Source organism: Theropithecus gelada, chromosome 4, assembly GCF_003255815.1.
Source record: "Theropithecus gelada isolate Dixy chromosome 4, Tgel_1.0, whole genome shotgun sequence".
In the NCBI taxonomy this organism is placed as follows: domain Eukaryota; kingdom Metazoa; phylum Chordata; class Mammalia; order Primates; family Cercopithecidae; genus Theropithecus; species Theropithecus gelada.
Genome location: NC_037671.1, coordinates 158,705,008 through 158,717,268, shown reverse-complemented (window position 1 = coordinate 158,717,268; position 12,261 = coordinate 158,705,008). Strand labels below are relative to the sequence as shown.

General features: G+C 41.2%; 1 protein-coding gene across 1 annotated transcript in view; it reads left to right on the top strand.

Annotated features, from left to right (window-relative positions):
- SLC2A12 (solute carrier family 2 member 12) overlaps positions 1–12,261 on the top strand; it is a 66,427-nt gene that overhangs the window by 48,752 nt on the left and 5,414 nt on the right. Inside the window, exon 4 of the mRNA XM_025383197.1 lies at positions 2,392–2,524. Within this exon, the coding sequence (XP_025238982.1) occupies positions 2,392–2,524 (133 nt within the window). The remainder of the gene's footprint in view (positions 1–2,391; positions 2,525–12,261) is intronic.

Below are 12,261 nucleotides of genomic sequence, written 5' to 3'. Positions count from 1 at the left end.
AAAACGTGCATATATATAAACACATATATACACACACATACATACATATATATTTAGTATATCCACTTTTGGAAATTAACCTTTGGAGTTACTATTTAAGCATGGTTTGGGTTTTTATATAACATTTTCAAATGTTTCTAGCCTACCTTTTGAGAAATAGCTCAAGATTAAAGGAAACAAAGAAACTGGTCCTACTCAGATCACATACATAAACACGTGCCCTCCGCCTTCACATGTGCACACATGTACACAACACACACATACCCTCCATCTGCTATTTGATGTGGAGAAAGAAAAATGTAAAAGAAAAAATGGAATTGATGAGGGATGGAAAAGATGGCACACATCTCTGGGAGGGTGATAGCTAATACACTGGAGGAGCCAGTGAAGCTTTAGAAGTTCTGTACCGGCTTTTAGAACAAATGTTAGGAAAACAGATCCACTTACCAAAAAAAGCCTAGAATGATCTAAAACCTTTAGATGACATTTAATCGGAATGCTTGACATTTCCTACTTATTTTCAAAAATCAATTTTCCAAGTGTGGGATAGAGGGATCTAAAAGATGTGAGGTTCTACTTGGCAGCAAGCCCTTAAATACCAACATTTTTATGCAATTTCAGCTGTATCAATAAAAGCAGAATGTTCCAGATAGATAACTGTACTCTGCAGTGGTCATGACACAATTGTAGTATTGCATTCAGCTCTGAGTAAAATATCTTGAGAGAGCCATTTAAAAATTGCAGTGTGTTCACTGAAGGAGGGCGACCTGAATGGCAAGGGCAGTAACCTATGCTGTGGGAAGAATGGCTGAAGAGTTCAGGATGTTTGACTTGGACAAGGGGATTCTCAGAGAAGGGCTGAGGTGCATTCAAATATTTGAATGGCTGCCATGGAGAAGGGGTGGGGAGAGCTGAATTCAATGTGTGTCCTTCCAGAGGACAAAGCACAGCCTCTGAAAGGCAGATTTAGGATCTAAGCAAGGAATAACTTTTTAGCAGATGCAGCTATTTCACAGGGCAATAAGAGGCTTTGTGAAATGGTGAGCTCTCTGTTACTCTAAGTGCTTAAACAAAACTGGGGACAATTTGATGAGACAATCTTTGGGATTCTGACAATTTCTATATTCTGGTTTTATGCTCCAGAGAAGGAAGAAAACCCAATTCTACAAGGCCTTTATTAAGCAATCACTTGGGCAATACCCTGTGCCAGCTAGAAAAGCACAGAGAGACAGGAGTTTAATTAAAATTGCCAAAACAACTGCAGTGCTGTTCCTCCTTCCTGCGTCTCCCAACCTCAGCACAAGTCACCGACAAGTGGTTACTATGCTTCGATTCTTTGACGCTGCATTTACAAACACTGCCTCAGTACACAACTGCTCAGTCAGTTTTCCTGCCTGACCAACTGTGGTTTGTGGCTGCAGCTGTTAAAGGCTATTTGTAAAATCTTGTTCATAGTTGGTTTGAGCCTATGTTCAGAAAGAGCCATCTTCTTTCCGACTACTCCTTGCCACACTAGACCTTCTGCTGCTGAGTCAGGGGCCACCACAATGCAAATAGCAGACTCAAGTGCATTGGGGGCCACTGCTCCCCACTGAATGTGCCTTGACTTGGTCCATGACTACAAAGGGACTGTATCTTTGGCCGGAAGGGGTCAGAGGAAAAACTAGGTTTGCAGATGAGAGTCATCAGAATCTTGAGGATCCTGCTTCTTGTGATGCATCTTGGCAAGTTGATGCCTTTTACTGGATCCATGATCACTTTTTTCTCTGAATCCAGGAAGAAGCATTACAAATACACTGTAAGCTATTAAAAATGATGAAATATTGCCAGCATGAAATGATTTCTTTAAATCAGAGCAAAGAAGGGTGAGCTCATTCCAAGAAAAATCCATCTGTACAAATGTCATTAAAAATGTCCACCATTGGGAATGATAGTAAGAGGGGGAAAAAATTGTCCACCAAACAGAAACTAAACTGCTACCGTGACGATTCCCAAGAGGGGAACTGAGGAGGGGGAGAAGAGAGACTTTACCTTCTACATCATATGTTTCCATGTTATTTGAGGTTCCTTTTTTGCATGTGCTTTTTTATATTAATAAAGACACATTGCCATTTTGAAACAGAAAGACATGCCCACCAAGAAGATGAGATTGGGTGTAAATTGTGATAGTTACAAGACTGCTATTTACTTCACCAGAGAAAGCTAAGGTAGTCTGTAAAAGTAACACTTTCAGAGCTGGCTACATTTTAAATTTGTGATTGCTATTTTCCTGGATACTGCTGGCATGTTTGAAAATACATACGGTATTATGTATGCCCTAAGTGGCTGTTCACAAATGAGATCAAAGCCACACAAAACACATTTATAATCGATTTCTTTTGTCCTTTATAGATCTTATTGGCCTGCCATGGGTGTGCTTTATATATACAATCATGAGTCTAGCATCCCTGCTTTTTGTTGTTGTGTTTATACCTGAGACAAAGGGGTGCTCTTTGGAACAAATATCAATGGAGCTAGCAAAAGTGTAAGTATGACATGCATTGGTTTCTGAACAATACTCTTTGGTCAAAAGTGCAGCTTTTGTATGCAGCAAAGGAATAATATCTGAAATTATTTTAGGACATTCCCTTTAGTGTAAGACTATATCTTAGTGCATAATTCCAATTTCCCTGCCTTATCTTTAATTTGGGTGATGCAGCTAAGGAAGAATAACCATTTCTTCCCAACGAGTGAAACTTTTTTTTTTTTCAAACTACAAAGTGAATGCATTTGATTGGCAAGTGTGAAATTTCATTTATCGATGAAATATTGTACTGAATTTGAATAAAATCTTTACAATTGGATTTTTTTTTTTTTTTTTTGAGACGGAGTCTCACTCTGTCTGTCGCCCAGGCTGGAGTGCAGTGACACAATCTCGGCTCACTGCAAGCTCCGCCTCCCGGGTTCACGCCATTCTCCTGCCTCAGCCTCGCCCGGCTAATTTTTTCTTTTGTATTTTTAGTAGAGACGGGGTTTCACCGTGTTAGCCAGGATGGTCTCGATCTCCTGACCTTGTGATCCACCCGCCTTGGCCTCCCAAAGTGCTGAGATTACAGGCATGAGCCATCGTGCCCGGTCTACAACTGGAATGTTTTTAACATGTTAGTGTTTTATAATTATCATCAAACTGTAATGCTATTATTCATTACTGTGACCAACCAATGTATAGGTGCAAGGTTACAAGCTTTTTCCTTTTACACGAAACAAAAAAAAAATACGTCATTGTAATTAAAAAGCATTAAACCACACTTTCCTTTTTTGTAATGTAATAATTTTTAGTAGAACAAAGTTTAATATTTTCACTGTCTGCATTTCTTTTCTGAAAGAGAAACTGTTATTACTGTTGTTTTACTTGATTTTTTTCTGAAATTAATTTTGTTGTATAGAGGATGTAATTCTGCTGTGCTAAGGATTAAAACTATCTCATTAAAAAAATTTTTTATTTCCGTAGATTTTTGGGAAACAGGTGATATTTGGTTACAGAGTAAGTTCTTTAGTGGTAATTGTGAGATTTTGGTGCACCCATCACCGGAACAGTATACACTGAACTCAATTTGTAGTCTTTTATCCCTCACCGCCCCCGCAGTGCTTCCCCCACCCAGTCCCCAACCAACGGGTGAACGTTTTAAAGCTCTACTCAGTAACCATCTCAGAACTTCTTCCGTCTCTCCAGCTCCCCCTAGCAGGTTTTCTTTGTTTGGGGTTTGGGGTGGGTCCTGGAAATGTAGATATACCATGTTCACCCTGGGCTAGGAGCTTAGGCCTCAGCCTTTCCATTTCTATCAGACTTATGGCTCCTTCTCTGTGCCCTAAACACTTGCTAAGGCTAAGATTAGCAGAAACACTCTCAGGCTTAACCGTCTACAGTTGTTCTAAATAGTGCACTTTTAAGGTAATTTTAAGAAAGATAAGCTTCTTATATGAATAGGCATTTAGAAAACTCGTTAAAAAATTTCACAAGGAGAGATTATTTAAACAATTTAACTTAGAAGTGGAACATTTAATTTAGAAGTGGGTGGCAGAAAATTCCCTTTCCTTTTTTAGTAGCTCTAATTGCCAAAACCATGTCCTGAGGGAAGAGGTGAGACATAGGGGCTAAGAATGAAGGCGAACTTGTTACTCTTCCTAGGATTACATAATTTCATTTAGAAATGCAGGGATACTTGTTCTTGGGTTTTAATATAATGGGAGGAAACTACATTTTCACAATTTGTGATTTTCTTTTAAAAATACTTTGAAAACAGTAGAGGGAAATGTATGATTATAGATACTGTGGGCATAGCGATTCTTCAGCATTTACTTGAAGGAAGAATAAACCTGATAGGTGAATTGTTAGTAGGTATATGTGTGCATGTGTATTTATATTGAACCAACCATTAATCCTGGCTTATTGGGGGTATGGTAAGTAGGATTGTGGAAAATTTTCACTTTGCGCTTTATACACTTTTAGATGGTCTAAATTTTAAAAATATTTTACTTTACAAAAAGCAGAAAAAAATTCTCCCAGTTTAAGCTTAAGATAAATATCAAATTATAAGGCTTTTTTTTTTTTAATACAAATGAGGCCCTGTTTTGGAAAAAATAAAATGAAAATGATTCATTTACAATGGGAAATAAAATTGTGAGGAAGGCTGGCCATATCCTTGGACTAACCAATGCACTGCCTGACTCTATCCAAGTGGAGGTCAAAATGATTGGATTTCTTGGTGTGCATTAGACTCTGAATAATGGCTATCAATTACAAATATGATTTAAAGCATCAGTGGCCTCAGACTTTAATAACTCAATGTATCCACCTGTAAACTGGCAACATTCCTCATGGATTCAGTTTTTTCCATAACTGAGATGCCAGGACATTGATGACTTCCAAATCTATTGATCTTCTTTCATTTCTCATCCTTCCTTGTGCCTGTTTCACATCAATTATCCATTGCTGCATAACAAAAGCATCCCAAATGTAGCAGCTGAAAACAATGGACCATTTCCAATGATTCTTTGGTTTGGCTGGGTGGTGCCTCTGCCTGTTTTGCCTGGGCTCACTCACGTGTCTCCCTGGGCAGGAGGGCCCACAATCACCGGGACTTGATCACATAGGTGGCAGTAGGTGCCAGCTGTCAATGGGGAGCTTCAGTTCTCCTCAGTGGCTTCTCATCCTTGAGGAGGTAAAGTGGCTTCCTCACATGTCAAACTCAGGGTAGCTTTCCAAGGTAGTGAAGGCAGAAAGAAGCTGCAAGTCTCTCTGAGGTTTACATCAGGAATACACACATCACTTTGACCACTTTCTATTGTCAGCACAAGTCCTGAGGCCAGCCCAGATACAAGGGGTGAAGAAAGAGACCTAACCTCTTGATGAGATGAAGGGCAAAGAATTTCTGACCACATTTAATCTACCACACCTACTCTTTCTTGAAGTTCTTTTAGCTATGTGAAACAATCTTTCCTGGATGGCCTCCTAGCTCACGACTCTAATCTCCTGATTTCTCCTTCTGTTCCTACATTTTACCCAGCTTTGAAGATTCAGCTCTACATCCTTATGCTTTTAGACTCAACTCAAGTACTCATCCTCGAAGTCCTGAGTAGCTCTAGCCCTGGAGAGTAATCCTTTGTCCTAGATTTTCAATATCTTCTCGCCCTCTTTTCTTCTATACTGCGTTGGCTAGAACTCTTGTGGTTTCACCTTGTTAATTAATAAAGTTTTAGTTTCCAGGAATGCTCTGTCCATTATCTTTCTTATGTAACTCCTACAAAGCCTACCTAGCTTAATATTGATTTCTGGTAGATGATTAAAAAGTATCCACTGTTCAATTTTATAACTTGTTTTGTTGGCTTCGTGGTAAATCCACTTTGTGTATATGCACCTTTGAACTACTCATCTACTAACTCAGGGAGCAAAATTCCTGTAAACATTTTGTGGCCGGGTGTACTGGCTCATACCTGTAATCCCAGCACTCTGGGAGGTGAAGGCAGGCAGATCACTTGAACCTAGGAGTTCGAGACCAGCCTGACAACATGGCAAAACCCCATCTCTATCAAAAACACAAAACATTAGCTGGGCGTGGTGGCTTGTGCCTGTAGTCCCAGCTACTCTGGAAGCTGAGGTAGAAGGATCATTTGAGCCTGGGAAGTTGAGGCTGCAGTGAGCTGTGATCGTGCCACTGCACTCTAGCCTGGGTGACAGAGTGAGACCCTGTCTCAAAAGAACACAGAAAAATAAGAGTAAAATTTTGTGAATTCTTGTGAACAAAATAACTAAAAAATGGAGGCAGGGAGAAAGTAACAATTAATTAATTGAATGAAACTATATAGGCCTCCTTTACTATCACAACCCACTGTAGTCTCTTAAAAAAGTCTAACTTGAAAGCAGAATGTTCTGCATAAGATTAAGGACTTTCACATCCCTTTTTTCATGTAAGGTTGTCAGAATGTATCAAATTGCAAACCAAATGAAAATTCAATGACAGAACTTAAGAAAATCTAATCTTTCTTTCTAGTAGGCTTCCAGAATAAGATATTCCTTAAGAACGTATGATGTGGGTATCTAAAACGCAACAGAACTTATTAATTCAGAATTTGGGGTGGGGAAAGAATCTGTCTAAATTATTAAAATTCTGACTTATGAAATGTTTTTGAAAGAATCACATTTCTGTTACTTTTGAGTCATGCAATTACTCAAATTTAAATCCAGACCCTCTCCAAGAACGTTATAAATTGCAAATTAGGAGAGGACCAAAAGTCAAAGGTATGTTGACCTCTAAACAGACTACAGGAGAACTGCAAGGTTTGTAATGAAGAACAAAAATACAGGCAATTAAGAAAGATGAGATGGCAAAACAATTTTACATTTTAAAGTCATTACAGCAGTAGTAATACCTACTAGCTATAAACCATGAGGAAGCCCAGTACTGAGGACAAAAAGGAAAAGGTGCTTTTAGAATTTTTTTTCCAACATTTATTTTAGAATCAGGGGGTACACGTGCAGGTTTGTTACAAAGGTTTACTGCATGATGCTGAGCTTTGGAGTATGAATGAATCTGTCACCCAGGTAGTGAGCATAATACCCAATAGGTAGTTGTTTAGCCCTTGCCCACCTCCATCGCTCTCCTCTCCAGTCGTCTATTTTTGCCTCTTTATGTCCATGAGTACCCAATGTTTAGCTCCCACTTATAAGTGAGAACACACAGTACTTGCTTTTCTGTTTCTGCATTAGTTCACTTAAGAAAATGGCCTCCAGCTCCATCCATGTTGCTACAAATGATTTGGTTCTTTTTGATGGCTGTGCAGTATTCCATGGTGTATATGTATCACATTTTCTTTATCCAATCTACTGCTCACGGACACCTGGGTTGATTCCATATGTTTGCTATCATGAATAGTGATGCGATGAACATATGGGTTCATGTGTCTTTTTGGTAAAACGATTCATTTTCCTTTGGGTATATACTCAGTAATGAGATTGCTGCATCAAATAGTAGGTTAACTTTTTTTGGGGGGGGCGGGCAGAGTCTCGCTTTGTCGCCCAGGCTGGAGTGCAGTGGTGCAGTCTCGGCTCACTGCAAGCTCCGCCTCCCGGGTTCACGCCATTCTCCTGCCTCAGCCTCCCGAGTAGCTGGGACTACAGGCGCCCGCCACCTCGCCCGGCTAATTTTTTGTATTTTTAGCAGAGACGGGGTTTCACCGTGTTAGCCAGGGTGGTTTCGATCTCCTGACCTCGTGATCTGCCCGCCTCGGCCTCCCAAAGTGCTGGGATTACAGGCGTGAGCCACTGCACCTGGCCTTTTTTTTTTTTTTTTTTGAGATGGAGTCTTGCTCTGTTGCCCAGCCTGGAGTGCAGTGGCCGGATCTCAGCTCATGGTAAGCTCCGCCTCCTGGGTTCACACCATTCTTCTGCCTCAGCCTCCCAAGTAGCTGGGACTACAGGCACCCGCCGCCACGTCCGGCTAATTTTTTTTTGTATTTTTAGTAGAGACGGGGTTTCACCGTATTAGCCAGGATGGTCTCAATCTCCTGACCTCGTGATCTGCCCGCCTTGGGCTCCCGGTTAACTTCTATTCATGTAATACTGTGAGCCAGAGGCTTTTCTGAGCTGAACCAACAGGTTGAGAAAAGCTTTTAAAATGACAATGTGAGCAGCCTGGCTTATGTAAATTGACCAAAGTATCTATGAAGGATATACGTTAAACAAGGTTTCCAAGAGAGAAATGTCAGAGACAAAAAAAATACAGTAAGTTATTAAATTAGTTAAGAAAATGTGAGGTGGTAGAAAGCCCATGGAACCCGCTTGTGCACAGAAGCTGAAGTGAACTTGAAGAATGAGGAAGGACACTGCTGAGTTAAGAGAGTCTTCATGAATTTAGAATAAAACAATGAATCAACTTTTGTCACCAAGGTAATAGTCCTGATGTAGAAATCCCAATGTCTATTTCTAAGAAAGTAAACTACAATATCAAATTAACTTCAACCATGATACTACACATTGCCTAGCATTTTCCTCTATATTTGGAGTTGGGTTCTTCTACCCCTATTTCTAAAAAGCTGAGAAAACAAATATTCTTCCAAGGATGTTAAGTTTCTTATAAAATAAACAGTGACTCAGCTGAGAGGTCAGAAAAGATTTCTGCAATAATGTAATTTGAAAAGATTTTATTTTGAACTTCTGCCTTGCAAGCTACAAACTCAAAATGGGATGTGATGTTTGCCATATTTGCTGTTTCAGCTGTGATTTACTTTTCCCCCAGCTTAAGTGGGCACAAATGGAGAAAGCAAACAAGTTAATGTTTTTAAATATTTCAGTTCTGAGGCAAACTTATTTTTCACTTTTAGCAGTTAATTTGATGTGGCCATTTCTTCATTCATTCATCTGCCCAATTCATTTACTCAATAAATATTTATTGAGCATCTACTATGTGCCAGGCACTGATGTAGGTTCTACAATAACATTGTCAGCGAGTACAATCACCATGAGATTTCCAGTATGCTGATTAGATAGTGACTAAAGGGCTACTTTCAATTGGGCAGATCTGAGAAGGTTATTCTGAGATGTAACATTTAAGATAAAACCTGGGTAATAAAAAGCCAACCTTGGAAGATAGGGGAGAAAATCCAGGCAGAAAAAACAGCTAGTGCAAAGGCTAAGTCAGAAACACACTTGACTTGTTCCAGAAATGGAAGGAAGGCTGTAATCTTTGACGAGTTAGGAAGCAGGTAGTAGTGTGCAGGGCTTTGCAGGCTGAGTGAAGAGCTCGGTTTCATTCTAATTGCAGCAGAAGCTACTGAAGGATTTTAAGCAGGGCAGTGACATGATCTGATTTACAGTTTAAAGTGTGCCATAGTGAGTGTCTGCAGCCATCCAGCCGAAGGAGGCTGAGAAAGCAGGCAATTGTAGTGCTGGGTCTCTTTTTCCATCACGCCCAGGGACCTTAAGTGGCCTTCAATCACATGTGGCAAACACACATATCCCTAGTCTATTAACTCTGCTTCTCTCCTAGACAAACGCTCCAGATCACTTTCTCTCCGGAAACCTCCTCACATCCTCATTCCTCACCGATGGCCTTGCTTCTGACTTCACTGAGAAAATGGACATAATCAGGTGGAAACTTCCACCACCTTCCACATACACGACCATTCCTCCATGGCCTATGTAGGAATTCAGTCCTTCCTATGAGAGGCCCCTTCACCCCCTCTCTCCTCTCTCCCTTCTCTGGCACATTCTCCAGCAATTGTCCCGGCTCACTGCTGCATCACCTGCATCTTTATCTACTCCTCATCAGCATGGAAACCTGCTGTGATTCTTTCTCCATCTTTTTTTTTTTTTTTTTTTTTAAAGATCTTTTGGTGCCATTTTCTCTCCAGCTTTTGCCCTATTTCTTGGGTACTATTTATAGCCAAGTTTTTCTAATGCATCGTCTGTATTCACTGTCATCACTTGTGCTTCTGCTCTTCCCACTCTCAAGAACCTGCTTCAATGAGACTTGTTATGGCCATCCCGCTCCTGAAATTACTTTTTAATGTTCCAGTTACCTCCATGTTGGTTAACTCTGTGGTCAATTCTCACTCCTTATCTTAGACTATCCCCAGCATTTGACTGGAGATAGTGCGTTTGCCTGGGGATAGTCCTCCTTCCTGAAATGGTTGCCTCACAGCCTTCTGGGACCCGTCCCCTGTTGTCTCTTACCTATGGGTCTCTCTTCCTCTGCTTCCTCTCTTAAAGTTGGTGTGCCCTGGGGCTTAGTCCCCTGACTGCTTCTCTATCACCCTCACCGGCTAGTTGATCTCAGTCAATGACAGTTTGTATCTCATTAATATGCCAGGGTCTGAAATTTATGTCTCTAGCTATCTCTCCAGAATTCAAGGCTTGTTTATTCAACTGCTTACTCTACATGTCTTTCCAAATGTCTAACAGATACCTAATACCTCGCATGTCCTAAATTGAACCTGTGATATCCTCAAACCTATTCTACTCACAGCCTTACCCACCTCAGTGGATGTCAACGTTATCCTACTACCTGCTCTGGCCACAAACTTAGGAGTCTTTCCTGACTCTTTCTCTTATACTCCATGTTCAGTCCACCAGGAAGTTGTGTTGGCTCTTATTTCAAAATATATCCAGAGCCTGAACACCTTCCCAGCTGCCCTGGTCTGAGTCACCATGATCTCCATCCTGAATTACTGCAATATCCACTTATTGGTTCTCATTTCTGCCTTTGTCCCCTCCCATCAGTTCTCTACACAGTGGCCAGAATGACCCCTTAAAATGCAACCAAGGTATTCTTTTTCTCCAATCCTCCAGTGGCTCTCCAGCAAGAGCAGAAGCCTTCCAATGCCCTTCCAGCCCTGCACAGCCTGCTAATCTGCCCTTCTCCTCTCACAGCCACACAGGCCAAAGGCTGCATCCCAGACACATCAGGCACGCTCAAGGCTCTGGATCTTGGCACTTGTTTCCTCTGCCTCAAATTATCTTCCCCTAGATATCCACCTGTCTTGCTGCTTCACCTCCAGCAGACTTTTCCTGTCCCTCTATTTCAAATACCAGTTGTGTATCCAACTCTGCACCCACTTTCCAATCCTTCAGTTTTAACCAAAGCAGAAACACTATATTTTACTTGGTCTACTGTCTATCTCTTCCTGCTATATTTAAATTCCATGAAGCCAGGGAATTTTGTATATTTTGTTCACTGTTGTTTCCCAACACTCGGAACAATTCCTTGGCATATAATCAAAGCTCAGCATTGAATACATGAAAAAATATGAACGAAATGGATCTAGGAGTAAGGCAATGAAGCAGTCAAGATGACACTGCAAGTTTTAACTTGAGAAACTGGACAGGTGGTGAGATGGGGAAGCCCGAGAGACGACTAGGTTTCAGGGCTCGGGAGAGAATAGAGCTCGGATTTGGAGATATTAATTGTGAGATGTCCATTAGACATCAAATAGAAACATTAGTAGTAGGCACTTGGATATATAAGTCCGAAATTTGGAGACTCTAGGGGTTAGAGTCAAATGTGAGTGGCCATCAGCTAAGTGGTATTTAAGTCATGAAGCCAGATAAGCTTATCTGGTCAGAGAACAGAGAGAGAAGGGACTAGGCCCAGTTTTGTGCCAACCTTAGAGACCGAGCAAAGAAGAGAGTGTTAAAAGAGACTGAAAAGAAGCCAGCAGTGAGGCTGGAGGAAAGCCAGATGTGTTGTAGGAAGGTGGGACTGGAGAGACCAGCCACAAAGACAGAGGTAATCATAGGCTTGACAGACTCAGGCTCAGTGGAATGAGAGGACAGACGCCGACTGATATGGTTGGAGGACAAAATGGAAGTGAAGTGAAGAAGCTACAGTCCACTCCTTGCATCAGTTTTGCTGTGAAGGGGAGCAGAAAAGCAGAATGGTCATGCCCTAGACTCATTTCCAATCACTGCTTCATTCACAAGCATTCCACTCACCCTCTAACCGCTCATCTCTCCAGCCCACTTCCTCAAGTACTGGCACTTTAACAAGTCTTCAGCCCCACCACAACCTGGAGGCTCACGCTTTCCCTTCCTTCCTTACCCTGCTTCCTACTTTCCATGGCCCACCACCCAGGCCACTTCTTTGCATTTCACCTTCTCCCTTTCCCTTCTTCTCTCTCCTTCCATCACTCAGGCAAACCTTAACTCTGACCAAGTCAACTCTTAGTTCATTTTATCCCTGCATTCAAGGAGCTAAACCTGGCTGAATCAAACACACAACTATGCTG